Source organism: Crassostrea angulata, chromosome 1, assembly GCF_025612915.1.
Source record: "Crassostrea angulata isolate pt1a10 chromosome 1, ASM2561291v2, whole genome shotgun sequence".
In the NCBI taxonomy this organism is placed as follows: Eukaryota; Metazoa; Mollusca; class Bivalvia; order Ostreida; family Ostreidae; genus Magallana; species Magallana angulata.
Window position 1 is genome coordinate 27518452 of NC_069111.1, and position 12607 is coordinate 27531058.

A 12607-nucleotide genomic window follows, 5' to 3' on the forward strand; every position below is an offset into this window, starting at 1 on the left:
TTTATTTAAATGGATTGTTAGACACCATTCTTCTTGGGTTTTTGTTAATGAAGATGTCGACAATTTTCTTGTAGTCTAGGGGAATATCTCTGTGAATTTGGAGAAGAGTAAGGGCGTTTAACCGGTCCTGTCCCATAGTACTTCTCTGGGACAATTTAATACGTTTTATTGCTGAGTTTCCTCGTTCAACAGTAGCACTCGACACAGGAATAAGTAATAGAAGAGTAATTATTCTGTGAATATTTGGGAACATTTTTGCATTTGTTGCCTGTATGAGAGTAGACAATGTTGTGGGGGCTTCTTCAATATTCAGCCATTTCCTTTTCCAGAGTTTTAACTCTTGATCGAAATTTGTTTGGGCTGGCATGTCATCAGAGAAGAAGTCTTTTATGTCCGCAACAATCTGGTCGTTCAAAGATGGGAGAGATCGTGGTAATAAACACAATCCACGAACAGCACACTTAGAAAGATTTTGGAATCGATCTGTGAGTTCAGCAACTAGGTGGTCTATCAGTGGAATAAAAATGGTACGTCTCCAATACTCTTCTGGTGAACTCGCTTCAACATTTCCTCGAAGAGTCTGGCGTTTACATCTTCTGGGAATTGAAATAATTGTGTCAGTATGAACAGCAAGCTTTTCAATTACAGGGAGTATGTTTGATCTGAATTCATCATCTGCTCTTTCACGAATGTCTTTCAGTTCAGTTACGATCAGACCAATTTCTTCATAAGCAGTCACAACATCCTGATACGATCCTTGCAGAAGTAGACTCAGTGATTTAGTAAACCCGAACAGATAACGGTTGGAGGCAAATGCACAAAGAAAACCTGGTGTTGCAATCGATGTGAGCAAACCTCTTGCTTCTGAAATAGTCTTAGGATCCCAAGAACCTTTTGACTGCGGATCACATATTCTTGTCATGCATTCTACAACAGCTTCATACGTGTCTTCAAACTCCTCAAGCGATGTATGTCTCTCAACCCATCTTGTTTCACACAAAAGTTTCACCTTTTGACTGGCAATCTTAGGTTTTTCAGACGCTGTCCTATCATGGTTGACAGACTGAACACAGGATTCTAGAAGTCTCTGCCGTTTTGGCGAATACTTGAAAAAGAGTGCAACTTCTTTTACTGTTGACATCATGCATTGTACTTCAACCTGTGCACAACTTTGACTAAGGGCCAAATTTAAAATGTGACTAGCACAGTGGAAGTAATGTGCCCTTGGTGCAAAATTCAGGAATAGGGTCCTGCACCCCTTTAACCTGCCACTCATATTCCCTGCACCGTCGTAAGTTTGTGCTCTACACATTTTAACTTCAAGTCCACAATCCTGAAGGCACTTGACGATAGCGTTACATATATGTTCGCCGGTTGTTGATTCACAATCAACGTATTGTAAAATTCTCTCAACTGCACAATTGTTCTTGATGTATCGTACTGCTATTCCTAGTTGCTCCAAGTTGGAGATATCTCTAATTTCGTCTGCTTCGATTGCAAAATAATTGTGTCCTTCTTGGTTTTTTATTTCAGACACAATGTGGGATTGAATGAAGCTTCCTATGCATTCCAACAAATCATTCTGTGTAGTTTTTGAGATGTAGGACGCATTTTTAGGGCCTTCTAATAGATGCCTTTTCAGAATTTCATCGCCTGCATCGATTCGCATATCAAGTAAAGCACTGAAATTCCCTTTATTCAGTGAGCAGGATGTTGAATCATCTCTGTGACCTCTAATGGGTATTCCTTGTCTGCCGCAAAATTCCAAGCACTTGATAATAGAATTCAAAGTCGCTACATTTTTTTCAAAGTTCACACCAGCTTGCTCGGTTATCTTTGCGTCAATTCGAAGAGAAGGGTCATTATGGCGAAGCACAAAACTGCCAAACTTGTCCTTTGAAACCTGGTGATACTGACACTTTTCATGTAGTTGCCAGTACTCTAGTAAATGTTTCCAATCTTTACAAGGTGCCTTGACGAAAATTGATTCTCCCTTGTAATACTTTATGTCACTAAGAAACAAAATACACGCAATGCAATACAGCCCATCCTGTATTCGAGAATAGCTCAAATGTTCGTATTTTTCAAGCCATTCTCTCTTACAACGTCTGCTTGATACTCCGCTCTTTCTGCGTTTATCCCTGTAGGTTGTTGCTGGGAAGTTGTGTCCGGCAGGTGGAATTCTATTTTGAATAATGTTAATTTTAGTTGCATCATCAAGATCAGGACCCTCGGCAATATAATTTGAAATATCAAATGCAAAGTTCAAGTCATTTTTTCTTGACAATGACGGTATGGATTTAAATTTCTTATGATGACCTACGCTAGGCTGAGGTTCATTTGAGTCAGGCTCCAACGTACCAGTACTAGCAATTTCACTCTTGTCTGCAGTACTCACTGAAGATAACTTTTTTCTCCGAGTTCCTTCTGTGAAAAATGACGACAACAACGACTGCTGTGACATTTTATCTTCCACTTTTTCAAATTCATAACTGTTGCCCTCATCATAATTCGGAACAAGTAAGGCAAAATGATTAGGTTCATATGAGAATCCGGGCTGAGTGTTTAAATTACCATCCCGGGACCATATAATGCCGAACTCAGGCTGTTTCTCGTCGTTAGTTGTTCTGTCCAGAGGATAAATTGTCTGATTAAATAGTGGACGCAATCCTTCATTTGCATTAGGGTACACAGACTCGATACAAACATCCAACACACTACACAGTCCGAGTAAATGTACCATAGATGACCATGAATTATCTTCACAAGTTTTCATCGATTCACATATAATAGCATCTTCCCTGTTTCGTGTTCTATCAAAATTTGCACCACCATCATCAGATAATATTAGCGAGAACAGAGTGTCAGAGTGATCAGTAAATATTTTTTTACAGGCAAGAACATCGTCAAGTATTGGATGATCAGCATAATCACTGGCCCGTATAAACAACTCGGCTGCAACAATAATCCTTATCTTCCAGAAAAGACTCGTATCGCCTAAACAAAATTAAATGATTTTTTTCTAAATATTTATGACTGCATTATTTATTTATGTTTTATATGTGTAGTTAAAGCAATATATACGGTGCACTGTGTCCTGTCGAAACTCAATCAAAATTCAAGCATTTTTTAACACTGGTAATTTTTAAGCCACACATTTTGAACTTATAAAAATATATATGATATTATAAATTGATAGTACTGGTATTAAAATTTTTGCTTCTAAAAAATGATCAGGAGATCTAGCCTAAAATTTGCTTTTACTTGTTTAATTTCATTTCCAAACACTTCTAATTATTTCATTTTCTATAGCAAGTTTTCAGATTTTAATAAATATTAATTTTAAAACAAATTACCTGTTATGAAGATGGAAACGCAGTTGTACAAACAATTCCCGTCACCGGGAACCTTTTTAGCTTCGTAACACAAATTATCATCAGGAATAAGTGCATTTGCCAGCGTGTCTTCTTTCAATCTCTGAAGCATTTCTATTTTGGGACAATCTCTAATGATATCTCGAATACCGTTGATAAGTTGTGCATGAATGACTTGACACTGACTTTTGTCACGATCTAGGACAGACCGCCGAAGTAATTCAAAATTTTCCATGTTATTCATGTTCAATTTGCAGACGCTGCAGCCGAAAGTCAGTCGTACATAAACCGAGTCTTACACAAGAAGTCCACTCGTACACAAGTTGAACCGTTTCTATTTTTTTAATTAATAAACTATATCGAATGAAATAACACTTCTACATGAATATGCCTACAAATTATAAATCTTTGTATTTTTCATTTTACAAATTGAATTTAATATTAAAGTAAAGCATGACTTTATATGATCAGAAAAAAAATCATCCACAAAAAAAAAAAAAAAAAAAAATCAAACGGGGGGGGGGGCGCGCGCCCGGCGCGCCGGTGCTGGATCCGCCACTGCTAAACCATTCTTTGAAGGTCAAACCTCTGCAAGGTAAAAAGCAAGAAATGTCCTTAAGGTCAACTTTGTGAAAGAAAACTTAAAACATTGTCTAAACTTCAAAACATCAAGAACATTTTCCATAAGAATTTTTTTATTTTATGTTGACTTCATAAAAGTAAACACAAAACATTCTGTTAAGGTCAAACCTCAGTAAGGTTAACCCCAAGACATTCTTCAATGTCAGTTAAGTCTGTGAAAGTAAACATGAAACTTGATGGATAAACCTAGGCAAGGTATATTACAAGACATCAAGTCCAATCCAATTTGAACCTTTACATATAATGAAACATGGAGTGTCTAGTGTGCACATGCAGCTTGAATTCTGGAAGGAATCCTGGTGGTAAAAGATCTGATCAAACCTTAACACACCAAAGTTCATTTGGACCTAAGAATTGCCAACCATATAATGCGTTATACCTTGGCATGGTTAAGTGAGGTATCAAGTGTAGCTCAAGATCTGTCTCTGAGTCAGGAAAATATCCCACATCAAAACAAGAAGCACTTTAAAAGTCTAGATTGTTATGAACCCCTTTGGCATTCATAGGCCTTTAAAAAAAAAAAAAATATTTCAAATAAGCTGCATGTCAGGGCACATTGAATTCAAAATGTCTTTACCGGTAATATAAATGATATTCCTAGACTAAGAGTAGAATTTTTATGTGCTAACCATGCAGGTTTTTATGTGCTTTAAGCTGCATTTATTTTATTTGTTTGTTTTTGGCTAAGGTTATCTGAATTGTGCTTCAATATTTACAGAGCCTGTGGATGTATTGAGAAAACTTTTTGTGGAAGAGATCATCCCAGATGATGATGAGGAGGCAGCCACGAACAATCAAAGAAGGAAACCCTATATTATCCTTCCTGAAGAGATCAAGATCAAGGAACTTATAGGTACCAGGTCCTAGTACAAAAGGCATTGATTCCTAATAGTAGATAAAGGCATTGATTTCTAGTAGATCAGACAATAAGTCCTAATGGATAATGCATTCAGTCCTAGTGGATCTGACATTAAATCCTTGTAGAAAATTTAGACATTGAGTCCTTGTAGATAATACATCAAGTCTTAGTAGATCAGACATTCAGACCTATTATATCAGACATTAAAGAGGCATGGTCAATATTTTGGTCAAATTTTATTTTTAAACTCCTGCTCCAAAGAAAAGAGGAGTAAACTGTTTTACCCTTGTGTGTCTACCGTAACAACTTTCCTGTCACATTTTTTTTCAGCAACTATTAATTGCAGATGCTTGAAATTTTAACACACTCTTTGTTAAGGTGTGCCATTCTGTGGGATTAATTTTTCAACCAATCTTATGTCGACTTAATTTCAGTAGACTATAAAAATTGCCTTACTGAAGCATTGTAAACATTAAAACGGAAAAATAAATTTTGACCAAAATCATGACCATGCCCTTTTAATGAGTCCTAGTAGATCAGGCATTAAATCTTAGTAGATCAGACATTAAATCCTAGCTAGAAGATCAGACATTTAGTCTTAGTTAATCAGGCATTAAGTCCCTGTAGAACAGGCATAAAGTTCTAGTTTTTGTAAATAAAGATCATACCTGTTAACCCTCCCGCATTGCGCGGGAGACTCCCGCAAAACGGCCTAAAAATTTAAGATCTCCCGCATCCAACCTATCTCCCGCGCGGGAGACAAATTTCTCCCGCAATCGTATTTGTCTTCCCCATACCCCCCCCCCCCCCCAATTCTGAATCTTTACATGCAAATTTCAACATCCACTGCGGGTTTTTCTCTGATTTTGAACTCGAAAAGCTGCTGTGTAGCTTGAAAATATCAAAATCTATCCAAGTACTGTCTACCGTGATCATAGTATGACATGTTATAGCCCAGTTTACTTTTTACGATTACTTCCGGTTTTGACTTAAATCAGTTATGTATTTAGTTATGCATCTATAGGCCTTATAAAAAAATAAATGAAAGCTTAAAACATCTTGATTTTACTCTGTACGTAACACCAAAGAAAACAATAACAGCCAGTGGTGTCACTTAACAGGTGCACAGGTAAAGCACCCAAGCCACGTGCCGTGAGTCATGACTAATTCTGTCTGGCCAGCACGGTGGGTAAAAATCAAAGTGAGTTTGGAATACTGAGTGTTTATACAAGCTACCAATAAAGTGAGTGTAAAAGCATTTCACAAGAGTTTTTAAAGTTTATAGTACCGGTACTAAGAATTACAGGGATGCTATAGACATTACAACAGAGATCATTTTTAAATGATACTGGAGAAATACTGTGGTTTCATCAATATTCGTTGAATACCAATTTTCGTGGATTTCGTTGTTAAGTTGATTCACGAAATTTAATGATCATTGAAGTGTAATTTCTATTAACATTTTCTATTGATAGGGTCATTGGACATGAATTAACGTATCCTTGAAAATGTGATTTTCACTTTATCCACGAAAATTGATACCCTTGAAAATTAATGAAACCACAGTACATGTTAAAATTGTTTTGTGAATTAAAAATCTATCCTATAGATAAGGCAAAAAATAATTTTAATGAATATTATTTTCTGATATTTTCTTAACTGGGTTTCACTGCAAATTCAAAATAGGCAAAATATATTTTCTGTGTTTACCCTATATGTCAGCATGTAGTGATGGTTCAATACTGAACAATAGAAAAACTTAATATAAAAAGTCACATTATTGACTTCTTGTATTGTACCATGCAAACAAAATAATAGTTTTCTGAACATGTACAGCAACACAAGTTGTAATTGCACACTGGTAGTCATAGAAATAATAAAATTTAAAATGTTTGCAAATGCATTAATTACAATGGTAAAATAAGGTATCTAACAGTATTTTAAATATATATTTGCATTTCACGTGAAAAAACATCGTTTACGCAAAATCTCCCCCTTAGCCAAGTTGGTAAGGGGGAGATTCTCCCACATAGCAGCTTTGAAAGGTTAACAGGTATGAAAGATATCTATATTAACAATGCTTGCCATCTAAGAAAGTAATACTACGTGATTTCATGTATACAACTCTTGAGTGTATACATGTTACACTGTTACACTATGTTAATACTTGTTTGTACTTGGCTCAAATTTGTGAGATAAGCTAACTTGCATCGTATTTGGTTTTTGATATATAGTTATTTTTGTTGTTTTTGTGTTCACATCTAAATTTATATACATGTAGGAACAAAAAAAAGGAAGTTTGATGGGTAGAATATATTCTAGGATTAGTTCATAAAATTGACATTCTCCCCTATGGTGCATAGGAAACAGGTGATTCTATTCACCCAAATTAAAATATGTTTTAGAAATAAATATGGTAGATATTTTTATTATTTTCTGAAAATGTGATGCCTTACCATCCTAACTTAAAAGAAAAAATATTTTTCTTAGAGATTTAAGTTCTAATTATGTTGACAAAATAGAAAAATAAAAAAGAATTGTAACCTACTGTAACCATATTACATTTAACTGTGTATTCTATTTTAATTAGCAATTTGGCAGCAAGCAGCTTCTGCTAAATCAAATACATCACAAAATTCCATGCACATATGCATAACGATAGGTACATTTAGAAAAACACTAATTCAAATCCACGCTAACACATTGAAAAATCAAATACCATATACACTGTCGGTAAATATAATATGTTTACAGTAATTAAGTAATATAATTAAGAACTACAAATTCATTCCACTTACATGCACATATACTTTTTGTATGCAAGTTTTTCTATACATTCAAACAACATTTTCATCTCCTAAAACTTGTTTTCCAGAGCGTGGAACCTTCACTGAAGTGTTTGTATGTGACCTAGAGAGTGGAACTCTTCATGCCGCCAAGCGTTTACGTCAAACATCAAATGATCAAATGTTTCGCTGTTATGAGGTGGGATATATCATATATTGGTTAATTATAGCTCAATTTAGATGCAAGGAATTTTTTTATTTAACCAGACATAAGAAAGGTATTGGTGTCTCTTTAAAATTTGAATTCAATTTTTAACCAGGTTTTCCATAGGAAAAATTAAGTTATTGAAATGGTGAAAATGTATGCCAGCTGTCAAAAATATATCAGAGATGAGCATTTTACTTGGATTTTGATTTTTAATAATTTATGCAAAAAATACCAGCTGTTGAATTTGGTCATTTTTTTTTTGCATAATATTGCATATAGAACACCCATTTCTCTAGATAGGTAGTGTTTATCAATAAATTTTTTTCAGGGGTCGACAAGTAGATTACTGATACACATTGACAGCTTTTCTCTTCGTGTTTTTGGATTGTACATGTACTGTTTGAGCCTTAGATTTGTTTTTTGATTGTATTAGGGCCCTGTTCTGCTGGCGCCCTAAAGTGATCAGTCTATCCGTTCATCTATCCATCCTTCTGTCTGTCTGTCCATCTTAGATCACTTGTCTTGATCATATATTCTCTCCCCTTGGTCCTATCTGGCTCATACTTCACTTACAGAGTGTCTTTGGGTAAAGGATATGCATTGAACTTGAACCATGTTGCTAGGTCTAAGGTTAAGGTCATGGCAGAATTATTTGAAAAATCCTTGTCTTGATCATATTATTCTCTCCCCTTGGTCTAATCTGGCTCATACTTCACCCACAGAGTGCCTGTGGTCAAAGGATGTGCAGGGACCTTGAATGACGTTTCTAGGTCAAGTTCATATCAGACCACATATTTACTCTCCCCTAGCGCTATCAGGCTCATACTTTACATAAACAGAGCTTTTGGGTAAAGGATGTGAAGTGACCTTAAATCATGTTTCAAGGTCACATATGAAGTTCATAACAGATCTCTTAAAAATCCAGTTTTAGATTTATATATTATATAACTTAAAGTTCTATGCCAGCCTGAAAATATCTAAGTCATTGATCAATATGTCAAAGCAAAATCCTTTGAGATGCTTTTATCCTATAGTCCATTATTGAAGCAGGGCCCTTTGAGATGGTCACCATCTCAATGACGTCTAGTTCTATCTGATACCAAGAATAAAACTATTTTGATTATATTCTTTGGTATTCACTTCCATTAAGTTCTTGAAATTGATGTTATAAGAAGCTATTTTTCTAAAATTAATACTTTTTAACTATATTTTCTCCACTTCTAGCATTTTCAGCATGCTGTTCAGCAGTTGATTCGAATGGAGGACCCTAAGTTCTTTGTGCGCGTCCATGGACTGGTTCTCTCCACTCCGCCTATGCTGGTGATGGAGAAGGCCCAGTATGGCTCATTGGCTTCATTCTTCAGGAGAAGACAGACCAGCCAACCAATCAAACCGTTCCATCTTCTTAACGCAGCCAGTCAGGTTGCTCAAGGAATGCTATTTTTGGTAAAAAAAACTTTATGCTACTTACATGTAATGTTCAAGACTTGTTATTCTACATTTATTCTTTTTTGTTGTAAAGATTACTATTATTTAGCAAGATCGTTGCATGAATTTTTTATCCCAATTACCCTTGTCTATTAACGAAATCACATCCTCCCCACAAACATTGACCCCCATGAATAAAAATGATTCCACAGTATATGTTTGTCTTTATTTCATGATTGTCCACTCCATGAATTTTTAAAGTAGCATCTAAAGCCCGACATATTTTGCACAACTGTTACAGTTAATTGCTCAATAACCTTGACCATCTTTCATAATCTGGTCTAACTGGAGGTCATTTAACTATTAAGGTCAAGATCACATCATTATTCATATAGAAATGACTGTATTACATGTATTACATTGTTGAAGGATAAGTCCTTCTTTTACAGCCTTTGTTTTTCGAGGAATGAAAAATTATATTACAAAATTCTTAAAAACTAAAATGAACACTGCTTTGCATTGACAGTTCTCATTTTAGAAAATTTCTTATGCTTAGTCACTTGCTGTATTCGTGTGCCTATATAGCCATTTGCTCTCTAACTTAAGGAACTTTTTTTTTCAATATTTTGTAGAATGAGCATCAGTTGGTACACGGAAACCTCTGCTGTCGGAACTTGCTCGTCTTTCGATACGAGATTGATGACATCCTAGTTAAGATCGGGGACCCGGGTATGGTCAGCCTTATGAACAGTTTGGACCTCAGCCTGCCCCAAAACAGATCCAGGTCAGTGCTCACAGACTGCTATTATATCATCAAGGCTAGTTCAGTTTAGATGCATCAATTAAATTGACATACAAATGAATGCTTACGATCTTTAATCAGAAAATAAAGTATGTAGATTTTTTACAGGTTGCTATTTTTAGCACCGGAATTGTACCCAGATTGCCGGAAATGTGATTCCAAGATGACCCCACAGTCTGATGTGTTTGCCTTTGGGACAACTCTCTGGGAAATGTTTGCCCATGGTCAGAATCCTGTGGAAACAAGAAAGTTAAAAAATTTATCAAACCTTGAGGTAGTAATTCAAACATGATTAATTCTTATTCTTCAATTTTTGGGTGAATGTTTAAGAAAATAATAACAGTGTTATACCATAGTAACTGTAAACTTTAATTGCTTATCAGCCCACCATTTTTGAACAGATGGTGCATCTTGATATTATATACAATCCTATGCTCTTTTTATTCTCTTGGAGCTTATCAGATTTAAATATGATTACTGTACAGCAAGTTGTGTTGCTGTAGTGAGACAAAATTTATCCCCTGACTGTATGAAGTTTTTGCTTTTAAAAGACAATTGAAAGAGTTTGATGAATAATTACAATAAAAAAAAGGAAATATAAATCAAGAGATACCTACCTTGTATTTATTGTTGATATTAAGATCCTCCAGACTCCAGCCCACACAAGGCTTGATCCTCCCCGATCATTGGATGAGGCAACGGAATGGAAGAGAAAGGTCTTGGACTTGATGTCCCTCTGTTGGAAGCCGGTGGAGGACCGCCCCGCTCCTAACCTGCTGCTTAGAGACCTGAGGGCCCAGGTCGCAGACTATGGTGAGTTAGGACTGATTTCAGGAAGGCTAGTAAGGACAATGTGCGGTATGGTCAAATATCTGCCCCCGTTTTCAACCAATTTTTAAATTGTATCGTATAAAAATAAAATCTTCACAAATCATTGTATAGAGGATTCCTATAACTTTGATGTTGATTTTAGTCATCATTGCTTATTCGCTGTTTATCTATGACGTCACCTAAATGACCCAATTCCCGCAAATTTGCAAACAAATGAAAATATTTTCATTTTTGCTCTATATTTTGCATTCGAAAGTATAGAGCGCAGGTCTGCTCAAGTGCGATTTTAACATATGTTTTTCTTCAGATGGTTATACACATTATACTAAAAAATGGTACTTGAGCAAGCCTGCGCTCGATGTTTCCTAGTCGAAAAACCATCGGAAAACACCCATATTTTGCCACATATCATCAATTTATCAAAATAATGCAATCTTCATGACGTCATTTCTACATTATGACGTCACTGTGGTGATAACCTTTTACACATTTATTTCCAACATGATTTTAACTATCTTTCACCTTATTTTTAAAGCTCTTTCTTAAACTTTGATTTTGGGGGCAAAAAATGCATAAAACCGCACTTAGTCCTTTCTGGAAATATTTGCCCCTGTTTTATATTAGCCCCTTTCCCCTAGTCAAAAAGCAAAAGTAATGTCCCTGCGTAATGTAAAAGCGAAGTAACAAACCATTTTGAGGCTGTAAATACCTTTCATCTCAAAACCTGATTCATATTATTAAAGAATTCAACACTTTTTCACCAACATGTTTTACTCGCTTCAAATTTATACACCATGTTGACATATGGAACTCTCGAAATTTTTCATAGTAAATGAACTGTGTTAGAGTGAGAACCATTTTAACAAGACCTTGGACTTTCGGTTGGAGGTAGCTATCTATTTCTTGCGTCAAAACAAGTTAAAAATGATGCAGTTTCAAGCGAAATATGCACCGATTGCGTAGTCTTAGCTCAAAAGCCAGACAAATCTTGTTGATTTCGAAGAGCAATGGCTGAGTAGCCAGCAGTGAAATAGACAGGCCTACGTCACATTGCTGTTTGACTCAACTACCCAAAGCTCTTGTTAAAATGGTTCTATCTCCCGTATTTTCTTTGATGAACAGAATATATAGCAAATTTCCAATTAAAATTAACACATATTTGTGTATTATCATTTCTGAGTTTGTCCATGCAAATGTGATATTTTGGAAACAGAAACTAAGAGCCTTCCATGATTTAGCATGAATGTATAATGCGCATGTGCAAAGTTGTAAAATCCGAAAAATCCAGATGATTTCCGCAATTTTTTGAGGAATTTTCGTTGATTATTAATTAGCAAGACTTGATTGAGAAAAAATAAAAACAAATTGGTAATCTTCAAGTACCAATGATGTTTAAAATATATAAAACTAAAGACAGTACTTTTCCGATTTATCAGTATTAAAGGCCAAGAATTTGAGTCTATTATTTTAATATAGTAGTAAAGATTTCTCTAGATACCAATCTATTTATGATATAAGGCCTTTTTAAGTCAGTAATTTTTTACTGTAAATGATGCATTGTATATTATCAATTTTTTTTTCTCTCTCTCTCTCTCTCTCTCTCTCTCTCTCTGCATATTTCAGAATTTAGTGGAATACATTTGAATTTCTTCCTTGTTGTTTTGTAAATACTCTGTT

General features: G+C 35.2%; 1 protein-coding gene across 1 annotated transcript in view; it reads left to right on the plus strand.

Moving 5' to 3' along the window:
- Positions 1 to 12607, plus strand: part of LOC128170792 (tyrosine-protein kinase JAK2-like) — a 91981-nt gene that overhangs the window by 36012 nt on the left and 43362 nt on the right. The window contains exons 7-12 of the mRNA XM_052836560.1: positions 4735 to 4869; positions 7751 to 7860; positions 9094 to 9315; positions 9930 to 10081; positions 10208 to 10373; positions 10741 to 10912. Coding sequence (XP_052692520.1) covers positions 4735 to 4869; positions 7751 to 7860; positions 9094 to 9315; positions 9930 to 10081; positions 10208 to 10373; positions 10741 to 10912 — 957 coding nt within the window. The remainder of the gene's footprint in view (positions 1 to 4734; positions 4870 to 7750; positions 7861 to 9093; positions 9316 to 9929; positions 10082 to 10207; positions 10374 to 10740; positions 10913 to 12607) is intronic.